Source organism: Budorcas taxicolor, chromosome 18 (genome assembly GCF_023091745.1).
Source record: "Budorcas taxicolor isolate Tak-1 chromosome 18, Takin1.1, whole genome shotgun sequence".
Classification (NCBI taxonomy): Eukaryota; Metazoa; Chordata; class Mammalia; order Artiodactyla; family Bovidae; genus Budorcas; species Budorcas taxicolor.
The window spans coordinates 48,518,038-48,543,450 of record NC_068927.1 but is presented as its reverse complement, the minus strand read 5'-3'; the positions used below and the strand labels follow the sequence as shown (position 1 = coordinate 48,543,450).

Genomic DNA, 25,413 nt, shown 5'->3' with positions numbered 1-25,413 from the left:
CCAAGATGGCGGCCCGCTCGCAGAAGCGCCATTGGGTGCAGCCATGTTCGCTACCCAACAGCGCCCCCGCCTCGCCGGGAAACTGCACAAAGTCTTTTTAACGTCTCTCCGCCCTGTAGAACGCGACTGTCAAAGTAATCCGGAGCATGCGCAATGCCAACCGTCCGTAAGGGGCAGTGCTAGAGATCTGACTGGAAGCGGAAGTGCCTGCGGAGGTTTTTTTTTTTTTTTTGCTGCTTGTGTGGGGAGCTTTTTCACACTTTATTTCCGAGAGATCTCTGTGGTGATTTTGGTTGGTCTTGATTAGGAATTCTGTGAGGTCAGTGATGGAAGGCTTGTCCGTGGAGTTAGTGATGATGGTTTTCGGCTTCAGTGGTGGGGGGTCGTGTCTGTGGCGTCCCTTGATTGGTATCAAAGAGTTCAGTGATGGGGTTCTGGGCAACAATGAGTATCTTTAAGAAGAGTGACTGGGATTTTGGGGCCCAGTGATGGAAGTCTGTGGTCAGTGGTAGGGCTTGGGGTGTCAGCATGGGGTCTGTCATGAGCTTGTTTTCTAAACATTCACAAGCATTTTCTTTATTCCTCACATCTCAGCGTTTGGGTTTTTTTGTCTTTTTTTTTAATTTCAATTTTTTCTTTGACCCGTGAATTATTCAGAAGGGCATTCTTATTTCAAAATAATGCCTCTGGGTGAGGCTCGAGGGTAAAAATTGCTTATGGCCCAGTTCAGGGTCAGTTTTCATAAATATCACACATCTTTTACTGAAAAACAATGTGTGTTCTTTAATAATTACATTGTTTAATAGCGAATGTATTTCCAGATTATTTTCTCTGCTTAATTAATTACCGAGACAGGTAAACTCACATTGGAAAGGTTATTTGTCCTCTTGCCCTTCTTTCTGCCAGTTTCTGGTTTGTATATTTGAAACTATTATTAGGAACAGTTATTTGTATTTTTAGTAGTAGTTGAACCTAAATAACTCAAAAGATACTATAGCCACTTAAGCACCCACCACTAATTGATAAAAGAGCTCATTTTCCAAAATGCTTTCCAGAATTTTGAAAAAAGCTTTTACAGTTCTGAGGGTAAAATTATATCTAATTGTTCTAATGCAGTCGGCCATCTAAATTTCCTTTTCTATGAATCTGCATGTCCTTTGTCACTTAAAAAAAAATCTATTTGATTGCTAGTTTTGGTGGTTTTTTCCATTAGGGATAACCTGTCATCACATATTGAAAAATTCTATATATATATCTCTTCATTTTTAAGGTGTATCTTTATAATCAGAAATATTTGTTTTTTCTTTTATAGTTTCTGGGTTTTCTTTCATTTTTAAGTTAGGTCTCATTTATAAGTTAGATATTTATAAGTAAGATCCCTCCTACTCCATCAGAATGTTATACAAATATATTCTCCTAAAGTTTATTTTAATATTCTTTGAGGTTTTAAAAATGTATGTACTTAAAATATTTATTCCTGTTGGAAGTCAATCTAAAGTATAGTGTGTGATGGGGATCTAGTTTGTTTTGTTCCAGGTGGATGGCCAGTTACATCAACATTGCTTATGCAAAGAATGTCTTGTGTACATTCAGTTGAATGTCACATACACAAATCATTAATACATACATACATAAATCATTGTCTGGTCTGTTGTTTTCCTTTCTTTGATTATATTGTTTTTATATTGTTTTAATATCTAATAGTGATGGTAATTGCTGATATTTATTGCATGCTTCTTGTGTTCCAGGGAGGTATTGAGTACTTTACAAGCACCATCTCATTTAATTTTCATAATTCTATGAGGTAGGCATTTTTATTCTTATTTTTGAAACTAGAGCTAAAATAACTTCATTGTCTCATAGCCAAAAAATAGCTGAGTTGCAATTCACATCTTTAATACTGTTTCTCTGTATCTCATGTTTTTCCCCATATTTTACCATGAATAACTTATCACAGGATTTGTTAGACTTTCTGTCCTTCATAGAGTGTGTGTATGTTCAGTTGCATCTGACTCTGTGACCCCACAGACTGTAGCCCACCAGGCTTCTCTGTCCATGGGATTTCCCAGGCAAGAATACTGGAATGGGTTGCCATTTCTTCCTCCAGGGAATTCTCCCGACGCGGGGATTGAACCTGTGTCTCCTGCATTGGCAGGCGGATTCTTTGCCACTGAGCCAACTGGGAAGCCTGTACTCCACAGTGCTAGTTCTCAAAATGTGGTTTCTGAAACAGCAATATTAGCATCACCTGGGTACTAGTTAGAAATGCAGATTTGGGGGCCCTGCTATGATCTGAATATTTGTTCCTCCCAAATTCATATGTTAAAATCCAAACACCCAAAATTATGGTGTTAGAAGATGGGACCTTTGGGGAATGATTAGGTCATAAAAGTAGAACCCTGGTGAATGGGATTAGTGCCCATACAAAAGAGACACCACAGAGCTCCCTAGCCCCTCCCACCATGTGAAAACACAGCTAGAAGGTGCTGACTTTAAACCAGGAAGAGTGCCTTCATGAAAACATGTTCGTGCTGGCACCTTGATCTTGGACTTCTCAGCTTCCAGAACTGTGAGCAGTAACTTTCTGTTGTTTATAAGCTACCGAGTCTGTGGTATTTTGTTAGAACAACCTGAATAGTCTGAGTTGGGCCCTATCCTAGACTTGCTGAATTGGAAACTGTTAGAATGTGCAGATTTTTAATTGTATTAATATTTTAACAGACCCTCCAGGTGATTCAGATGCGCACTCAAGTTTGAGAACCACTGTTCTGTGGTGTCTGGCTCAGGAAACTACACCTTGGAGTTCCTTGGAAATGTTGATTTTATGACTGACCATGTGAACATTATCTTTCCAGAAGCTTCTGGACTAGATCTTCCTCCAGATTTCACCTCACCACTCTTCAGCGGCTCTGCTTGAGTTTATATGTGCACCAAACTTCAGTTTGCTTAGAGAATAAAGGTTGAGACCCAACATGACCATGCCAGCCAATCAGACCTCTCCCCAGAAATCCCTGAGCCTGGCTCCAGAGGAACGTGGTGGCTCATGTGAGGTGAGGAGGAGGAGGAATCCCAGTGGGTGGAAATTCATTCTGGGAGTAGTTTGATCTTTACAACAAAGTTTTGGATAAAGATGATACCTAAAGTTATTCCCAACCTTGTTTTTGATATTTGTTTCATTTTGTTTACTATGTAACCTTGATGTCCCAACCAGTCAATAGATAGTAAAAGAATTGAAAATTATAAATATAGATTCAGAAGTCAAATGTATTAACTATTCACAGCAAAACAGTGCTCAAAAATAATCTGGAAAAGTTTAAGTGAAAGTTAGTCACACAGTCGTGTCTGACTCTTTGTGATCCCAAGGACTGTTGCCCGTCCGGCTCCTCTGTCCGTGGAATTCTCCAGGCAAGAGTGGAGTGGGATGCCTTTTTCTTCTCCAGGGAAAAATAATCTAGAGAAATAATTTATCTCAAAGAAATAAAATGTAAATTGCAGATGAAATGGGTGTATTTCGAGGAATATATTAACTTTCCCATCAAAGCTTTAATTACCATTTACTATATTTTCCCTTGTAGGTATTATGACTTTTATTTTAAAAATTCTACTTTTAATAAGATTGAGATTGGCCAATGCCAATTTTTCACAGAATGTTTTTATTGCTTTCAGAGAAAACTTCATTTCTGTGTTACTTTTTCTTTCTTTACTGAGATCTGCCATTTTTTTAAACAATTAAATAACAATTTCTTAACTTGTTTTTCCAGAATTTATTCCTTGGACTCTTATATCCCTATTTACTTAATTAAGTTGTTGCTTGTTTTAGTGAATTCCTTGAATTCATGGTGATTGTGTTTGTGTGGCAGCTTATTTCTAGCATGTTCCTTTAAATCTCCTTTTTCTTTTCTTCTTTTTGCTTATAGTGTCTTTGTACATTAGATTTTTATTGTTATCTTTAAGTAAGGAGATTTTTTTTCCCCTGGACAGATTGTTTATAAGAAGCTCATTTGGTGTGGAGTCAAAGCCACGGATATGACATCTTCTTGATTCCTTATTTAATTATTGATGGCATAGGGTTCAGGGGCCAGGACTTTAGTGTGAAATAGGTTGTGAATGTGCAAGTGTATGAAAGAGAAAGATTAGAGCATATATAGTCTTTTCAAGTATATAGGGGATATTTTCAAAGAAATGATAATGTTTTAAGCCTCCTAAACAGAGTAAACACATCGCATAGAGGCAAACCAGAATCTTTGAAGACAGTTAAATGAAGAAATAAAAAAGATAGCTTTTAAACATCATAATTTTAGACATTAAAAACCAAGAGCATCTTTAAAAATTTTTTTTGTATTTATTTATTTTTGACTGTGCTAGGTCTTCATTGGTGCCAGCGGGCTTTCTCTAGTTATTGTGATATGTGGCCTTATTGTGGTGGCTTCTCTTGTTGCAGAGCACAGGCCCTAGAGCACACAGGCTTCAGTAGTTGTGGTGCACAAGCTTAGTTGCCCCATGGTATGAAAAACCACAAGTATCTTTAATACTTTCTCTGTCCTGTCCTCCCTATATGCTTATTCCCTCCTCTGAATTCAGTGACCTGCTTTAGTACAACTGAATCATCATCTCCATACTAGCTCTGTATCCATCTGCCTAGTGTCCCTCCTTGTATATGTTTTACCACCTAAACCTCAATATGTACAAAATTTATTAATTCTTGTCTTCTTCCCCCAGCCTCCACCTCTAGTCCTTAAATTCAACTGTGACCTTAGAATCTGTAGCAACACAAAACTGATAACTGAGAGTTACTTGAGTCCCATTATTTTATCTTCACATTTGGTATCAATTTTACCTCCTTAATAATTAATAGCAGTCTGTTCTATAGCCTTACTACAGCCTTACTTTAGGTAAGTAAGAAATTTGTATTCTCCCACCTGAATTATGCAGTGGTTTTCATGACATATTTTCCAGTTTTGCTCATTTCAGAATGTTCTCTTATGAGAATAATCTTTCTTCAGTATAGTTTTTCAACTTTTATTTGTTTTGGAATAATTATAGATTCAAAGAGCATTGCAGAATATAATACAGAGAATTCTTTCATAAATTCCTGTTTATTGTGGTACATGGTTATTTTTATTCATTGCTCGATCCAGTCTGCCAGTATTTTGTTTAGCATGTTTGCATCTAAATTCATAAAAGAGATACTGGTCTGTAGTTTTCTTTTTGATACTGTCTTTGTCCTGTTTTGGTATCAGGGTAATAATACTGACTTCATAAAATTAGTTGGGCTTAATTAGAAGGGCTTCCTCCTCCTTTACTTTCTGAATGGGATTATGTAAAAATGAGACTAACGCTTCTTTAAAAATTTAGTAGAACTCTCTAGTAAAACTATCTGGGCCTGGAGATTTTTTTCAGGAGATTTTAAATTATGATTTTAATTGAATGGTGGTAGGATTATCAATTTATCTATGCCATAATGTAAGTTTTGGTAGTTTGTGGTTTTTGAGGAATTGGTCCATTTCTTCTAAATTGCTGACTCTTACCAGCATAGAATTTTTGTATTCCCTTATTTTTCTTTTAATGGCTACCAGATCTGTAATCATAGTCCTATTTCATTCCTGACATTGGTGATTTGTATCTTTTTAATCCTTGATTACTAGGTCAGTTAGCAAGATTTAGCAATTTTATTTATGTATTTCCCCAAATAATACATTGTGTGTTATTGATTTTTCTCTAGTTAAAAAAAATTTTTGTTTTCCAATTTCATTGATATTTACTTTCTATTATTTTTCTTTTTTTCTGCTTGCTTTGGGTTTATTTTGCTTTTCTTTTTCTATTTTCCTGAGGTAGGAATTTAGATTATTGACTTGAGAACTTTCCCCTTCTTTTTTTTTTAATTGATGTAATTGACATATCACACATTAGTTTTAGGTATACAACATTATTCAATCTTTGTATATATTGTGAAATGGTCACCACAATAAATCTAGTTTTCATCACACGTAGTTACAGATGTTTTTCTTGTGTTGAGAACCTTTAAGATATTTATTAATTTTCACAAGGCAGTTATATTTCTAATTTTTGAGGAACTTCCATAGTATTTTCCATAGTGGTTGTACCAGTTTACGTTCTTCCACTAATGCACAAGGATTCCCTTTTCTCCACATCTTTGCCAACACTTGTTATTTCTTGTGGTATTTTTTGTTTTTGTTTTGTGTGGTGGGTTTTTTTGATAATAGCCATTCTAACATGCGTAAGGTGGTATCTTATTGTGAATTTAACTTGTATTTCCCTGATTGTTAGTGATATTGAGCATGTTTTCATATATCTGTTGGAAATCTGTATATTTTCTTTGGAAAAATGCCTTATTCAGATCCCCTGCCCATTTTTTATTTGGAGTTTGTTTCCCCTTTTCTATAAATTTCCCTTTCAGCATCTCACAGATTTTGATATGTTACATATTTTTTACCAGCCAATAAACATAAAAGTTTTGATTTAGTTAGTAATCAAATAACTGTAAAGATAATAATGCATTACCATTTTTGCCCAGCATGACAAAGATTTTAAAAGGACAGCACTTAATGGTAATGAGAGATAAGATGAGTTGATATGTAGTATTTTTCATTTTCTTTCAGTTCTGTGCATTTTCTAAATTTCTTTTGAGGATTTCTCTTTGACTTGTAGTTTATTTAGAAGTGTGTTGATTGATTTCAAGATATTTTGTGACTTTTCAGTTTTTGTTATTATTTTCTAACATATTTCCTTTGGAGATTTTTCTGTTGTCTTTCTGTTACTGATTTTTAATTGGATTCTGTTATTTACAGAGAACAACTTTGCATTATTTCAGTTCTTTCCAGTTTATTGAGATTTGTTTCACACCTTAGCATATGGTCTGTCTTGGTCATTGTTCTGTGAGTTCTTGAAAAGAATGTGTGTTTTTCTTTTGTTGAAATATCCTATAAATATTGATGAGATGGTGTTTGCTTTTCTATAGCATAGATAATACCCTCTCTGTTATTTCTGCAATTTGCTGAGTGTGGGATGTTCAAGTCCCTATAATCCCTTTTTTAAGTGTTTTTGACTCCAGGTGGAAATAAGTCATTCCTTCAATTATGCATTTCCAGACTAGAATTTTTAAATATAAATGATCTTTTTTTTTTTAAACTGCTTTATTATGAAAAAAAAATGTAAACGTATCCAAGAGTAAAGAGAATAGTATAAGGAACCCTTGTATCTATTATACTGATCACTCAGCTTTAGTAGTCATCAATACTCTGTCATTTTTATATTAACTAAAGTCACACTCCTTCCCAACTGCCAGATTATTTTAAAGTAAATTCCAAAAACCATTTTATCTGTGAATACTTTGATGTATATCTCTTAAGATATGAGAATTCTTTTTTCCTTTTTATTTAATGTAACCATAAAGCCATTATCACACCTATAACATAGTGATAGTAATTTCTAGATATCATCGAATATACAGTTTTTATTTGAATTTCTCTTAAGATGAGGAAATGGTAACCCACTCCAGTATTCTTGCCTGGAAAATCCCATGGACAGAGGAGCATGGTGGGCTACAGTCCATGGGGTTGCAAAGAGTCGTACACAACTGAGTATGCACAAAGACATACATACAAACATGCCATAAGTATCTTTTTAATGTTGGTTTGCTTTAATTAAGAGCCAAATAAGGTCCATAAGTTGCACTTGGTTAGTATGGCTCTGAAGTCTTTTTTTTTGGAGGGAGGAGTTGGGGAGCACAGCACGAGGCTTGTGGGATCCTAGATCCCAACCAGGGACTGAACCTGGGATCTCGGCAGTGAAAGCTCCAGCTTCCAACCATTGAACCACCAGGGACTTCTCTTAGTCTCTTTTAATAAAGAAACGATTCCCCTATTCCCTTCTGTGGCCATCACTGAAACGCCACCAGCCAAAATGAAGTTCATTCCCTTTGTGACTTCTGACCTAAGCAAGAATCGAAAAAGGCATTTCAATGCACCTTCCCACATTCACAGGAAAATTACGTCTTCTCTTCTTTCTAAAAAGCTAAGACAGAAGTACATCGTTCGATCCATGCCCATCCAAAAGGAAGATGAAGTTCAGTTGTATTAGGCTACTACAAAGGGCAGCAAATTGGCAAAGTAGTCCAGGTTTACAGGAAGAAATACGTCATCTACACTGAATGAGTGCAGCAGGAGAAGGCTAATGGCACAACTGTCCATATGGGCATTCACCCCAGCAAGGTGGTTATCACTAGACTAACACGGGACAAAGACCACAAAAAGATCCTCAAAGGTAAAGCCAAATCTCTCCAAGTAGGAAAGCAAAAGGGCAAATATAAGGAAGAAACAATTGAGAAGATGCAGGAATAATGTCATCTTGTCTACAGCTTTCATTAAAAACTGTTAAAAAAAAAAAAAGATTCCCCTCCATATTTTTTCTTTTGTGATTTATTTTTTGAAAAAACAGATCATTTGCTACCTTCTGGATTTAGCTTATGTTTTAGTCTTGATATTGTTGAACATTTTCCTCTACACTTCACATTATTGTTGTTTAGTCACTAAGTTGTGTCTGACTCTGCGACCCCATGGATTTTAGCCTGTCAGGTTCCTCTGTCCATGGAATTTCCCTGGCAAGAATACTGGAGTGGGTTGCCGTTTTCTTCTCCCAACCCAGGGAGTGAACCCCCGTCTCCTGCATTGCAGGCGGATTCTTTGCCCCTGAGGCACCAAGGCCTTACATATGAATAATTTGTTGGATCTAGAGGCTTAATGCGGAGAAGGCGATGGCACCCCACTCCAGTACTCTTGCCTGGAAAATCCCATGGACAGAGGAGCCTGGTAGGCTGCGGTCCGTGGGGTCGCGAAGAGTCGGACACAACTGAGCGACTTCCCTTTCACTTTTCACTTTCATGCATTGGAGAAGGAAATGGCAACCCACTCCAGTGTTCTTGCCTGGAGAATCCCAGGGACGGGGGAGCCTCGTGGGCTGCCGTCTATGGGATCGCACAGAGTCGGACACGACTGAAGTGACTTAGCAGAGAGCAGAGGCTTAATGAGTTTCAGGTTGTGTTTTTCTTTATATATCATATCAGGGGGCACATAATACCTGGTTATCTCTTTTTATGATGTTAAAATTGTTGATTCATTGCAGATGTTCTTAGCTCATTCATTCATTTTAAACTTCTCCTTAGTCTTTCACATGAAACAGTTGAGCAACCTTTAGTGATTATTGTCTATTATTTCATTATGAATTATGAAATGATGTTATTCTGATTCTATCCTAACTTCTTCATTAATTAGCCAGAAAGCATTTTGTAAGAAACTGTTCCTCATCATTTATTTGGTTATTCTGCAATACAAAAAAATTTTAATATAAATCTGATTAGCTTAATTACCTTTACTAAAAGTGGAAAATTCATACTTCTTCTATGAGCAAACTGTTTTTCCCATAACCACCTTCCTGGCATGTCATGCAGACTTCTCTTCATTTACATAGAGCTATTTACTGTTATCCAAACTCATTGTGTATTTTCCTATATCCACACCTTTGGTTTTGTCTTTTCTGGGAAATGACCTCCCTCATCCCCTCATTCTGTATTATACTTCTCATCTTCTAACTTAAATTCCTCAATTAATGTAAACTTACACCCCCATGTAGAATGTATTTTTCCTTTTGGGGGACCCCAGTGTTTTCTACATGGAGATTCACTTTTTAACCCTTTAGTGAATTTGTGACTTCCTTTTTTAAAAATCATAGGTTTTGTTTATTTTCTAAGTCTTTTAAGTTGCTAGAAGATTAGAAACATAAGTAATTTATTTTTGTGTTTCCAGGACTAGCATAATGGGTTGGCCTAAATTAATCAGAAATTATATTTTAGGTTATTCATCCAGTTGCTAGAAAACTACAAGAGAGCCTATTTCAATCTTCAGTTTTGAAAAGTGAGTAATTGACTGATCGTAGTATAGAACAACGGAGAAGGCAATGGCACCCCACTCCAGTACTCTTGCCTGGAAAATCCCATGGACGAAGGAGCCTGGTGGGCTGCAGTCCATGGGGTCGCTAAGAGTTGGGCATGACTGAGTGACTTCACTTTCACTTTTCACTTTCATGCATTGGAGAAGGAAATGGCAACCCATTCTAGTATTCTTGCCTGGAGAACCCCAGGGAAAGAGGAGCCTAGTGGGCTGGCGTCTATGGGGTCGCACAGAGTCGGACATGACTGAAGCGACTTAGCAACAGTAGCAGCAGCAGCAGTATAGAACAATAGCAGAAATTCTTTACTGGATTTCTTACTTCCATAAAATATTATGTAGAACTAGATATTTAATATACACTCTGTACAGACTGAAGTGACTAGCACACACACATGCACACTCTGTATGAAATATTTTTTAAATGTTCCTGGATTACACAAGTATATGCATTTGTCAAAACTTCAAATGGTACTCTGAGGGTTTGTAGATTTCATTGTATGTAAGACTTATCTTAAAAACGATAAAAACATGTTATACTCTACTTAATGATTTGCATTTTTGAAGTATTTAGAAGGAAGTATACTGGCACCTATAGTTTTTGAAATGCACAGGAAAGTAAGATGGATTGATGGATGGGTAAATATGTGGTAAAAGCAAGTAGGGTAACATGTTAGTGATAGATTATAAGTGGTTATAGTTATAGGTTTTCCCTATATAATTCTTTTACATCTTCTGTATAAAATTTCATAATAAATTTTTAAGGAAATGAGGGGGGTGAGGTTTTAAAAAAAAAAAGGTAAACTAATAACTACAAAACTCAAGTTCTATATTCCTAAATAAAGTGTCTCCATCCTCCAAAGCTAACTATTCATGCTGAACAGGAATGTGCCCTTACAGGTGTCAGTGTCCTTCAGGGACGTGGCTGTAGATTTCAGCAGAGAGGAGTGGCAGCAATTGGACCTTGATCAGAAAAACCTGTACCGGGATGTGATGCTGGAGACCTATAGCCACTTGCTCTCAATAGGTAAGCACAGTCACCTGGGTGTCTGAGGGAGGGCCCCACTGAGAGTGTTCTTATTCTCAGGTGCTGAATGCTATGAGACATCTGACTTATATGATGGTTTTGCCCTTATTTGTCCAGAATTCTTTTTCCCTTTTGGGCACTGTGAATATTATAGTTGACTCTTGAACAACACAGGGGTTGGGGCGCAGACCCCCTGCACAGTTGAAAATTTACATATAACTTTTCACTTCCCAAACACTTAACTACTAATAGCCTACTGGTGACTGGAAGACTTACCAGTAACATGTGAAAGTGTTAGTCCCTCAGTTGTGTCCAACTCTTTGTGACCCCATGGACTGCAGCCCACCAGACTCAGTCCATGGAATTCTCCAGACAAGAATACTGGAGTGGGTGGCCATTCCCTTCTCCAGGGGATCTTCTGGGGTTGAACCTGGGTCTCCTGCATTACAGGTAGATTCTTTACAGTCTGAGCCACCTGAGAATCCCTACCTATTAGGCTTATGTTACCTATTTTATTTATGTTATTCATTTTCTTATATGTTTTATTTTTTATTTATGTTATTTACCTGTTTTATTTATGTTACCAATAACATAAATAGTCAATGTATATTTTGTATATTGTATGTATTATATATTGTATTCTTATAATAAAGTAAGCTAGAGAAAGCAATTACAAAAGAGGCACACAACACACTTACAGTAATGCAGTTCTTGGAAAGCAAAGTTATAAAACTAAGACCTTATTAACTTTATGTTAAATATCACTCACCTTATGCCTATGTAAGAATAGTCTGTCATCCTCAGTACAGGTCTTATGCATGACGTTCTACATGATGAATACTTAGGTGATGAATACAATGATGATGATGAAACTAAAACTCCTCATATAGTTCTTATCAATAGATTTTCACAGGAAGACACATGTATATACAACAGATAAGTTTATTAACTGTATAGCACGATGAGTATTTACTGCTTTTTAGGTGGAAGTAGATCATCATAAAAGTCTTCATCTTCATCATCTTCACATTAAGTGGGATGAGGAGGAGGAAGAAAAGAAATTGGTTTTGCTGTCTCAGAGGTGGCAGAGGCAACAGAAGTTGGGGAGGTAGAAGAGTTGAGGCTAGAGAAGCAGGCACACTCAGTGTAATTTTATGCAAATACATCATGATTTCTGTCTTAATTTTTTCGCTTTTTCATTTCTCTAAAAATGCTTCTATATCATACCAATCCTTCTTCCACCATTTGCTTTAGTTTTAGTGCTCATATCATAGAATGGTCCATGTGGTAAAAGAAGTTAGAAACAGTCTTCAGCAAGTGGAATCCGTCTGCTAGACTGTCTCATGTCAGTTTGTTCTCTGGCACTGCTTATTTTATATCTGTTTCCTACCACCTGGCACTGATTCGGAAGCCCTCATATTTACCAAGCCTGTGGTGTGATGTCTGTTAGCTCTTGAATTTCTCTAAGATCCATATCTTCAAATCCTTTACACTTTCACCTCCAACTTTTTTGCCTCATTCACAATGTCTTTCTTGATTTCCCTGATTGGTTCTGCTGTAAATCCTGTGAAGTTACGCACAACATCTGGACACAGTTTCTCTGGCAGGAATTTATGGTTCAGGCTTGATGAATTTTATAGCTTTTTCTATAACAAGAATGGCATCTTCAGTGGTGTAATCCTTCCAGCCGTTCATGATGTTCTGTCAAGGTTCTCTTCCATAGCATTGACGTTCCTTTCCATGGACTATCATGTGTAATAAGCTTTAATGATCCTTGTGACTCCCCTGATCTAGGGGCTACATTAGAGATGTGTGTTTGGGGGCAACTAAACCACTTTATCACCTTTGATGTTGAACTCGTGGGGTTCTGGGTGGCCAGCGGCATTGTCCAATATCAAGAGAACTTTAAAAAGCAGTCTCTTACTGGCTAGATACATCCTGACTTAAGGGACAAGCATCAGTGGAACCAATCCAGAAGTTTCTTGCTGTTCAGGCCTTCTTGTTTTACAGCCAAAAGACTGGCGGCTCTTGATGATTTTCTCAAAGACATCTAGGAACTCATGTGTTCCCTTTTGGTCAGCAGAAGCTGCTTGTCCTGTTACCTTTTTTAAAAGCCAAACCTCTTTCTAAATTTATCAAACCATCCTTTACTGGTATTATATCCTCTCTCTTTAGGCCCTTCATGTTCCTTTTGCTTTATCTTATAATTACTTTGCTTTTTCTCAAATAGTATTAGAGTTTCTAGATATACTTTTCTTATAGCAATTCTGAACCCACATAAAAACTACATTTAAAAAAAGTTTATTTTTGTCTGTGCTGGGTCTTCATTGCCGTGCAAGCTTTTCTCTAGTTGTGGTGAGCTGGGGCTACTCTAGTTGCAGTGTGCAGACTTCTCATTGTGGTGGCTTCTCTTGCTGCAGAGGGCATCAGTAGTTGCAGCACATGGGTTCAGTAGTTGTGGCTCCCAGGCTCTAGAGCACAGGCTCAATAGTTTTTGTGGCACACAGGCTTAGTTGCTTCACAGCATGTGGGATCTTCCAGGATCAGCGACTGAACCTGTGTCTCTTGCACTGGCCGGCAAATTCTTTACTATTGAGCCACTTCCCTATGCAGGGAAGCCCCAAACTCCACTTTTAATACAAGATAAAAAAGTATTTCTTAAAAAGTGTAAGGTTTTTGTATCTTCTGGTTTAGCTACAGCAATGCTTTATGAATTTCTTTTTCTCTCTTTAGAATGGTCCTCATACTGAGTTTGTTATCTTGAAATGGCTGGCAACCACAGCTTTAGCTTGGAAAATATTTTCAATAAAATCCATGTGAGTGGACCCATGCAGTTCAAAGCTCTGTTGTTCAAGGATTAACTGTACTTTGTTCTCTTAACTAAACATGGTTAGTTTCCTGAAAAAAAAAAAAGCCTCATTGAACAATAAGACTTTACTGATTGGGCTCAGAAACACAATTCAGTTCAGTTCAGTCGCTCAGTTGTGTCCAACTCTTTGTGACCCCATGGACTGAAACACAATGAGCTGGACCTTAATCAAGCAATTCAGCTTTTTCTTATAATGGCACTTAGTATGGGTTCCATGATATTATTCAAGGTTTATGGTATTGAGTGAACATGAAAAAGTACATGACAACCCAGGGAGATTAGTTTTTAGTGCTATGTGCAATTTATTGGAGAGAGGGATTGCTCATGAAGTGATGATTAGGGTGTTTTAAGTGGATATTCACAGCACTTAAACTTACTGAAATAGCAATAGGAGGTAGCTACAAAATTATTACAGCAGTACAGTGTGTACTACAGTTTATGCAATTATAATTTATTATTGCATCTTTATGTTTGTCTACATTTCTGCGCTCTGTGAATGGTGCCATGTACAGTTATAAGTTTTTGTGTGCATAAGTTTTGATAAATTTTAACTTTTTAGAGTAGATCTGTTTATACTTTATGGTGGGCTTCCCTGGTGGCTTAGACGGTAAAGAATCTGCCTGCAATCAAGAGACCCCAGTTTGATCCCCGGGTCGGGAAGATCTCCTGGAGAAGGAAATGGCAACTCACTCCAGTATTATTGTCTGGAGAATCCCATGGACAGAGGAGTCTGGTGGGCTACAGTCCATGAGGTCGTAAAGGGTCAGACATGACTGAGCACAGGCAGAAGCAAGCAAGACCTTTTATCATTTCTCATGAACAGGATATCAAGTTCCTGAAATCGAGGTTTTCATGTTGGAACAAGGAAAGGAGCCATGGGCATTGCAAGGTGAGGGCCCATATCAGAGCTGTCCAGGTGAGTGAGAGTGACCCAGACTGATGGGACACAGGGGAGTAAATCTCAGCCATCTTGAGAAAGGCTAGCATCATTGAGTTGCTATTAGTATGACTCTTCTGGAAGGTTCTGATTTTTTTTTTTTTTTGAGAGCCCTTGACATTGGCCTCTCAAATAACTAAATGCCTTCTACATAAATGCCTTTGCCAATTCTAACTATCTTCTTCCTTGGCTTTTTGGGCTCTGGATCACATGCCAATCTGCCTCATTAAATATTTTCTTTTTTTCTTGGTTATGCTCATGTTCTCTAACACTCTTTTCTTTCTGCTTTCCCCATTGTTTGAGATTCACTCTTTTTGTATTCAGCTGTTTGTGGATTTGCTTTCTTTAAAACTTACTATGTGTCACACACTCCCATTTCTGCTAGTCCTCTCTCATTTCTTATTGTGAGATGGTTCTAAACTTTATCTCCAGTCATGCTCTCTTCCTATTTTCTCCATAGTCACTGACTTAAGATTTCTCACTTTCCCATTCCCTATGCCTTTCATCCAACTGATTACTTAGGGCTCACTGTCGCTTAACTGTTAGGAGTACCTTTCTGACTTTTCCTTCCAAAATTACTTGAGACTTCATACTGACTGGGGAGTCTCTGCCTGGCTGATTGATTTTTGAAATTGCTTTATTTCTGTACTTCGCAAGGTGAGGTTTGAGTTTGATCATGTCTTCATTCAGGATGCACTATCATCATCAGTATGAGTAAGGATTCTCTATAATTTTTTTTTTCTGTTTATTCCTTTTTTCTTTTTTCCCCCATACTCATCTCACTTCCCATCATAGGCAATTGTTTCTTATGATAGAAAGATATTTTTCAGTTCATATGTGGTCTTTTTAAGTTTAAAATGACTTGAGGTATGTATTATTAATTTATATAAATGTTATTGTGCTGTATATCTTGTTCTTTGCCCTTTTTTCACTTCTGCACATAGTGAATTGAGTTCATAAAGTTTATTCTCTAAATAAACTGAATTCTATCCCACAGTGTTTCCTATCATCCCTGTCACCAAGTCTACTAAGTCATTGATTCACCCTCATCACTCTTTTCAGTGTGTTCAGCTTGGATAAACCATATGAGCCTCTCATCTTGCCTTTGCTAGCTGTTCTTTGAGCTAAAATCATTCTCCTTTGAGAAGGAGGCTTTGGGTTTCAAACCTCAGAAACTTTTCTATGTTGAGAGGGAAGGTGATGCTACAAATGACGTTTTGTTGTATTTTATTGTAGAAGAATTGTGGCAGATTGGTGACCAGATAGAGAGCTATCATCAGAGAGAAAACAGATCTTTAAGAAATGTGGCTTTCATCAAGAAAGTATTGACTATACAAAGGGATTATGCATATAAGGACATAAGAAAAATAATTCGTGTGAGCCAAAACATTCCTTCCCCAAAGAGACCTCATCATCAATGTGACTTATTTGGAAGTGCTTTAAGCTGTAATTTAGATTTATGCAATCATAATAGAAACAGTGGATCAAAGAACATTAATAAGATTACTGAATATGGTAAAATTTCTTCCTATACTAAACAAGAGGGTACTCCAACAGGAGAGAAATTACAGGACCATAATCAATGTGGAAAAATTCTCAGCTATGAACAAGTACCCTCTCAACATCAGAAAATTCATACTGGGGTGAAATCTTACAAATGTGCTGAATTTGGAAATATCTTCACTCAAAATTCACAACTTAAGGTACATCTGAAAGTTCATACAGGAGAAAAACTCTATGTATGTATTGACTGTGGGAAAGCTTTTGTACAGAAGCCCGAATTCATCACACATCAGGGAACTCATACTAGAGAGAAGCCCTATAAGTGCAGTGAATGTGGGAAAGCCTTTTTCCAAGTATCTTCTCTTTTCAGGCATCAGAGACTTCATACTGGAGAAAAACTCAACGAATGCAGTGAATGTGGGAAAGGCTTCTCTTATAACTCAGATCTTAGTATACATCAGAAAATTCATACTGGAGAGAGACACCATGAGTGCAGCGACTGTGGGAAAGCATTCACGCAGAAGTCCACACTCAAGATGCATCAGAAAATTCATACAGGTGAGAGATCCTATATATGTATTGAATGTGGACAAGCCTTCATCCAGAAGACCCACTTGATTGCACACCGAAGAATTCACACTGGAGAAAAACCATATAAATGCAGTAGTTGTGGGAAGTCCTTCATTTCCAAGTCACAGCTGCAGGTACATCAACGAACTCACACAAGAATGAAACCGTCTATGTGCAGCGAATATGGAAAGGTTTTCAACAATAATTCCAACCTCAATACACATAAGAAGGTTCAAATTAGAGAGAAATCTTCCATATGTACTGAATGTGGTAAGGCGTTTACCTACAGGTCAGAGTTGATTATACATCAGAGGATTCACACCGGAGAAAAACCTTATGAATGTGGTGATTGTGGAAAAGCATTCACTCAGAAATCTGCACTCACAGTGCATCAGAGAATTCATACAGGAGAAAAATCATATATATGCATGAAATGTGGTCTAGCCTTCATCCAGAAGGCACACTTGATAGCCCATCAAATAATTCATACAGGAGAGAAACCTTATAAATGTGGTCACTGTGGGAAATCCTTTACTTCCAAGTCACAACTCCACGTGCATAAACGAATTCACACAGGAGAAAAACCCTATACGTGCACTAAATGTGAGAAGGCATTCACTAACAGATCAAATCTCATTACACATCAGAAAACTCATACAGGAGAGAAATCCTATATATGTCCTAAATGTGGCAAGGCCTTCACTCAAAGATCAGATTTGATTACACATCAGAGAATTCATACTGGGGAGAAACCTTATGAATGCAGTACCTGTGGAAAAGCCTTCACCCAGAAGTCACACCTCAACATACACCAGAAAATTCACACTGGAGAGAGGCAGTATGAATGCCATGAATGTGGGAAAGCCTTCAACCAGAAGTCAATACTCATTGTGCATCAGAAAATTCATACAGGAGAGAAACCCTACGTGTGCACTGAGTGTGGAAGAGCCTTCATCCGGAAGTCAAACTTTATTACTCATCAGAGAATTCATACTGGGGAGAAACCTTATGAATGCAGTGATTGTGGGAAATCCTTCACCTCCAAATCTCAGCTCCTGGTGCATCAACCAATTCACACAGGAGAAAAACCGTATGTGTGTGTTGTATGTGGGAAAGCCTTTAGTGGCAGGTCAAATCTCAGTAAACACCAGAAAACTCATACTGGAGAGAAGCCCTACATCTGTTCTGAATGTGGAAAGACCTTCAGACAAAAGTCAGAACTGATTATACACCATAGGATTCATACTGGAGAGAAACCTTATGAATGCAGTGATTGTGGTAAATCATTTACTAAGAAATCACAACTCCAAGTGCATCAGCGCATTCATACAGGAGAGAAGCCTTATGTGTGCGCAGAGTGTGGAAAGGCCTTCACTGACAGGTCAAATTTGAATAAACACCAGACAACACACACTGGAGACAAACCCTATAAGTGTGTCGTCTGTGGGAAAGGCTTCGTTCAGAAGTCAGTGCTCAACGTGCATCAGAGTATTCACACTTGAGAGAAACAGTCTGAGAGAAACCTCAGATCAGATCTGATTTTATATTATGAAATTTGTGCAGCAGAAAATATGCATATTATCTTAAATAGAAATGCTCCATCATAATGTCACATATTAGTATACAGAAGAGGACCTCTGAAAGGGCCCTAAAAGAGAGGGCCCCTTTCCACATTGTCACCAGCCTTAGTAAACCCTGAGGCATTTATACTGAGAAAGAACTGTGTCAACTTGGTACATTAGTGGAATTTTTCTCATGAAAACTATAATGGAACACTGTTACCAAATTCCGCACTGGAAGCGTTATGTGAAGTCATGTTAATGATAACCCTGTTTACTGTGGAATAAGTAACATGCCAGTAAGCTGAATGGTAGAACAACATAATATATATGATAATGATAAGCCCTGAGTTCTGTGAGGTGTTTGTTGCAGAACACATTGTCTAACAGAATTTTGGGTGACATTCTTCTGCTGAATCTAACATGGTCTTATCTATCCAATTCCCTATTGCATATTTTTATCAAGAAAAGGATACCACAATAAATGAGAAATTATTTTTGTATACAGTTGACTGACCCATTATCCTCTAGCACCCCTCATTAGCTATCAGTAGATGTCTTCAACTCCCATACAGCACATTGTCTTCTGATGGCTATAACTGCATTATGACTGCCCATTCATGCTAAATACTGTGTCTGCTGACTACCCTTATCTCCCAGATTTATTGACCCTTAATTACCCCTCAGCATAATGTCCTGTGAGTTCCCATTACCTTCAGGAAAGCTGAAATAAGAATGTTCAGGTCATCTCAGTCAACTCTTCACCTCAGTCTCCCATTTGCTGTCATAGTTCTTCCAGCTCATTTGCCTTCCTTAATGACTTGCCTTTTATAATGACAGTAATAAATCACTAACTCATAAAAACAAACCTCAACATTACCTTCACTGTCTTCTTTCTATCCATCTTCATTCCATACACTCCACAAGGACCTTCTCCCCCATGTCCCTCAAACACATCAAATTAGGTCCTGCCTCAGGGCCTTTGCATTTATAGTGCCCTCTTCAAAGAGCACAGTTCCTCATATCTGTGTGCTTTACTCCTTCATGTCTTTCGTCCAGCAGCATCTCTTTGCAGAGGCCTTCCCTTCCCTACCTATCTGACTTAAAATTCCATCCCTCTCCTCTTCCTCCTTTATCATTCTCCATAACACTTATTACCACAGTACCCTGTATATTTCACTTGTTTGTCTATGGTTCGCATTCTAGAATTTTTTTTTCCCATTTTGTTCACCATAGTGAGCTTAGACCCATGCCTAACATACAGCAGTCCTTCCATGAATGTACGTTAATGCACTGTTGACCCTGCTCTTCTCACGATTTCCCTTTGATGCTTTCTATGTGTGTGCTGTGCTCAGTCACTCACTCATATCCAATTCTTTGTGACCCCATGGACTATAGCCCACCATGTTCCTCTGTCCATGAGATTTTTTTCTGGCAAGAATACTGGAAGGGGTTGCCATTTCCCTCTCCAGGGGATCTTCCCAACCCAGAGATTGAACTCCCATCTCCTGTGTCTCCTGCATTAGCAGGCAGATTCTTTACCACTGAGCTACCTGGGAAGCCCAGTGCTTTCTATATTGCAGCATAAGATGCTCTGATGGGGAGAACCAACTTACCTAATACACAGCAGGCTTTTTCACCCTCAGTCCTTCCTTCCTGTCCCAGAAATTGTAACATCATTGTAAACCTTTTGGTCTGATGCCAACCCATTTAAGCAAAAGAGAACTGAGGCACAGGAAATCAGTCCCACATAGATACTTGATGTTTCAAGATTCCCTTCAGTGATTCCAAAATACCTCAGTCAGCTCCAAAGTGATCACAAAGAGCATGCTCATTCTGCCCAAGCATTCACAACCCTGCCCTACCCCAATTGCACCTTGACAGGGCCTTCCCTACCTCATAAGCTGATGTACAGACCTGCTTATCATGCCCTGACAGGTCTGTCCAAAGCTGTTAATTTGGAGAGACCAAGAGCAGAGAGAGGGGTTGGCTTTCCTTGGAAGTCAGGTGGGCAGCCTAAGACTGGGGCAGCAGTGGCCTCACAAATGCATGCAGAGGATCTGATTGAATGATCAGCTGTTGGGTGGCCAAACTGGAACCAGCAGAATGGTTCTTCCAGGTCAGTCCATTGACAATGCTGAGAGTGAGCAATAGGTGGTACAGAATTGTTCTCACCATTGTGAATAGCAGCATGGGGATTGAGAATGGGGACAGAACCTGGTTGAGGGAGCAAGATTAAGGATTCTCATATAATCTCCAATAATCAAATTGGGCAGTGATTAGTGGCATGTCCCATTACCTTCATGATGATGTCTAATCCATCATTAGCTCTTTATCTCACTGCTTCACAGTAACTGATGAACCCACTATCTTAGAACAATATCTGGTGACCCACTACCCCCTTTTACTGCATCCAGTATTGCTTCTGGGGCTTCACTAAATGTTTTGTGACCCAGCATTATCCCCCAACTGGGGACAGTGTTTGCTAACTCCTCAGGAGAGTGTCTGGAGATCTTGCCATTATCCCTTTCTTAATTCACAATGTCTGGACACCCTGCATTATCCTCCTTTCACCTTATTCCATCACTGTGTCACCTCTTACTAATTCCAGGAAATAATGTCTGGAGAGCTTCTTCATTACATCTCCCAGTTAATCTCCAGCATAATGTATATAACTTTGCCCCATTTGTGAAAGAGTCTGGTAACCTCCCTTCTCCTGATTTACTCCCATTTTCACCTAAATCATGACTGATGACTGCTTACAACAATCCTCAGAGTAGGAAACTATAGTATACCCTATGAAATCCAACTTTTAATATTACCTCCTGATTCTTTGACACCTCTATCTGGATGGCTTTTGTTTCTCTCCATTAATTGTCTCTCATAGTGATAGTGACAGTCTTCCATTACCCCCACACAGCAGTGTTTGTAACCATCCCCAACATAGTATGTGGTGATGCCCCCAATACTCTCTGAACATTGGTGTGTTCTGTTCATCTGCTTCCCTATCCACAGGTAAGGGCAATGACTGAAAAGACATCATAGACTTCACATTAGCCATCTCTGTAGGACCCCCATTAACAACTTGTACAAAGTCTCAATGACCATTACCCACTAATACAGTATCTGTGACTCTTCCATTAAATCCTGGTAATTCCTATTTCCCTATTTGTCCCCCAATAAAACATGTCTACTCGTTCCTCGTTGCTCACATTGCTTCATCAGGCCACTTAGTGTGGCTCCTGCAAGTCCCCCAGCATTGCTTGTCCAAGTCCCCACTGTTTGCATGGACAGGAACCCTATGGGGATGGAGAAGGGATAAGGAGAGGGTACTAGCCTCATACACACTGTCCAGGGAATTGTTGGCCTGGAGTAGACGGGGGAGGATCTGGGGACCCCAGGGGATCACATGCTGAGATACTGACTTACTACATGAGGACTGATGCAAGCAATATAGCTAAAGCTGTCAACATGGATTAAAATCCTGGTGCCAACCCTGATGCCCAGTAACCTCCCCTGAGCCTTGATTGCTTCACCTGTAAAATAGATTTATGAAAGATGAAGGGATTTAATATGGTTCACATGAGGGGAGCAGAGCTAGTAGAGACCAATAAGAGTGTCCCTGTTGTTGATAATATTACCAGTTATAAATTGACACAAGACCAACCTCTGAATGGCTGTACCCAAACCTCACAGAGGGAAATGTATGTTATTTTATAAATTACTTTCAACTATTTCTCTCATATTTACTGTAACATAGTATCATAGTGCTGCTGTGCTATGCTTAGTTGCTCAGTCCTGTCTGGCTCTTTGTGACCCCGTAGACTATAGCCCAGCAGGCTCCTCTGTCCATGGGAATTCTCCAGGAAAGAAGACTGGGTTGCCATGCCCTCCTCCAGGTGATCTTCCTAACCCAGGGATTGAACCCAGGTCTCCTGCATTACAGACAGATTCTTTACTGTCTGAACCACCAGGGAAGCCCAAGAATACTAAAGGGGGTAGCCTATCCCTTTTCCGGGGGATTTTCCCAGCCCAGGAATCGAACTGGGGTCTCCTGCAATGCAGGTGGATTCTTTACCAGCTGAGCTACTAGGGAAGCCCAGTGTTATAGTACTGAGGTATTTTTAAAAATTAGATTTATTGAGGTATCATTTACACACAGTAATAATCACCTTTAAAAATGTACAGTTCTGAGAGTTTTTGACAAATGCAGCATATAATCAAGGAGTCAACACTACAATCAAGAAAACAGATTGTTCACTACCCTAAATTCCTTCCTGTCTCTTTAAAAAATTATGAGTATTTCTTTCTTAAATGTTCTTTTTTTAAGTGGAGTATAATTGCTTTACAGTGTTGTGTTAGTTCCTGCTGTACAACAACCTGCATCAGCTGTATGTATACATATATCCCCTCCCTCTCATCACCTCATCACACTCCTCTAGATCATCACAGAGCACCAGGCTGAGCTCCCTGTGCTATACAGCAGGTTCCCGCTAGCTATTTTACACATGGTAGAAAGGTCCTGTCCCTTTTTGATCAATCTATCTACTCCCAACCCCTCGATATTGCCTATCTGTTTCCTGTTTCTATAGTTTTGCCTTTTTCACATGTCATGAATGTGTGTGTATCCATATAAATATGTAAGTATGTATCTCCTTTTGAGTCTGACTTCTTTCATTTAAAATATCTGAGATTCATCCATATGGTTGTATAAGTTGCAAATGAAAGTATGGTGATGAAAAGACAATGGACATAGTCATCAGGAAAATACAAATAAAAACCATAATGACATACCATTACACGCTTGTTAGAATGTCAGTGAATAAATAACATAGTACCAAAAGTTACCAAGAATGTAGAGCAATAGACACTTTCATGTATTGCTGTGGGAATGATACAGAGTAGTAGATCCACTATGGACAAAAGTTTCACAAGTTCTTATAAAGGTAACTATATACTTATCCTATGACCTAGCAATCCCACTTCTAGGTTTTTACCATAGAGAAATGAGAAATTATGTATGTACTTGAATGTTCATAGGAACTGCATTCATAATCACCAAAAGATTGGAAACAGCCTAAATGTCCATCAATGGCTGAATAACTAAATACAGTATAGTATATCTATACAGTGGAATAGTACTTAGCCATAAAAAAGCTGAGTTATGACACAAGCTCCAACATGGATGAATCTCAGAAGTATTAATGTTTTACTGTATGATAAATTGTTTGATAAAAGATTATTAAAAATTAGATGATAAATATATATAGATTTGTACATTAGTTATAATTTTATATTGCATATCATTATATACTATAACATTGTATATAATATAGTACACTGCAGTATCTATTGTATATTCCTATTACAATAAAAATATTTTATATGATATATAATATGTACTATATGATTATATATTAGAATATGTAAGTTTTTCTGTTTTGCAAGCCGGGCTTCCCTGGTGGCTCAGACGGTAAAGCATCTGTCTGCAGTGCAGTAGACCCAGGTTCGATCCCTGGTTTGGGACGATCTCCCAAAGAAATGGCAGCCCACTCCAGTATTCTTGCCTGGAAAATCCCATGGATGGCGGAGCCTGGTAGGCTACCGTCCTTGGGGTTGCAAAGAGTCAGACACGACTGAGCAACTTCACTTTCACTTTCTATTTTGCATATGTCTTTCACATACAATTTTGGTTATTTGTATTTTTACAAGTTTACATTTAATGTTTATAGTGTAAAGTTATAACTATAATAAAAGGGGACATGAGGTTGGAAAACCCTTTAATTGTAGCTGGTCACCATTTTTATTTTCTGTCAACACATCACGGAAGCTTGTTTCTCTTTGGGCCTTTGCTTGGCTGTGATCTCTGAGACTCTGCTTCCTCAGTCTCCATGAAGTTGTTGTCCTCTGTTTGGAGAGTTTACACACACACCACTGTGTATGAAGTAACACACTTCTTGGCGTCACTCCCTATTTTGTACTATATTTGTGCTGCAAGTACCACCCTCTGACCTAATATTAAGTGTTTCTTTTTTTGATTTATCATTCTTCCCTCCCCACTGGACCATAACCCTCATGATGTCAGGACTTTGTCTTCCTCCTCCTGTGTCCAAGGCACCCAGCATGGCACCAACACAAAGTAGAGACTCAGTACAAGTTTGTCAAATGGATGGATTAATGATATCAATAGCACTGAGGTTGACCGAGTGCTCCACACAGAGTGAACTAAATTTGTGGGAAGGAAGGAGAGGATAGGAGGGTGGGTTGGATCGAACCTGTGACCCCTGCATTGGCAAATGGATTCTTATCCACTGTGCCACTAGGGAAGTCCCAGAATTACTTTCTGTTTCAATGCAAAATCCTCTTTCAGGATGCCTCATATAGAGTGGGATGAATTCATTCTTGGATCTTTTTGGTCTTTTTATTCCTGTTGTCCAGTGACATCATCTGCAATATGACCATTTTTGTTTCATTCTTAAATATGTCCAATTTTAAGTCTGTGCTTTTTCTTATTAGCACTTAATCACATGGCTTCTACTATTTTTCATTAAGTCCATCCTAGGGAGTTCCCTGGTGGTTCAGTGGTTAAGACTCAGTACTTTCACTGCCATGGTCCCAGGTTCAATTCCCAGTCCCTGGTCAGAGAACTAAGATGCTATGCAAACATACAAAAAAATAGAAAAGATTAATCACCAACTATTCATTACCCAGATCCAACAATTATCAACACTTTCCCAACTTTGTGTTAAGAAAAATTATCAAAAACCCGGAAATAAGGAAACTATACTGTGTCATCCTGTGTGCCTTTTCAAATCATACTAGAGCATGGTCTAACAAACCCACCCAAAGTCTAACAAACCATTCTTGAGAAAGTTTTCCTAAACTCAGCACTGTTTGCATTTGGGGCCAAATAACTCTGTTGTACCAGGTTGTTCTCTGTGTGGTTGAAAGCATCCATGGCATCCACTCCTCCCCCTAAACTATCT

The 25,413-nt window shown here is 38.4% G+C and overlaps 2 protein-coding genes and 1 pseudogene across 2 annotated transcripts in view; 2 read left to right on the top strand and 1 right to left on the bottom strand.

Annotated features, from left to right (window-relative positions):
- The window catches only part of LOC128063939 (uncharacterized), a 357,926-nt gene that overhangs the window by 55,688 nt on the left and 276,825 nt on the right, over positions 1-25,413 (bottom strand). The window lies entirely within an intron of this gene.
- Positions 249-18,370, top strand: LOC128063580 (zinc finger protein 585A-like). Its single transcript, XM_052656372.1, has 4 exons — positions 249-319; positions 2,856-3,050; positions 10,863-10,989; positions 16,032-18,370. Exons 2-4 carry the CDS (start codon positions 2,973-2,975, stop codon positions 18,368-18,370), a joined length of 2,544 nt encoding a protein of 847 aa, XP_052512332.1. The 5' UTR covers positions 249-319; positions 2,856-2,972.
- On the top strand, positions 7,924-8,360 carry LOC128063584 (60S ribosomal protein L26-like; annotated as a pseudogene).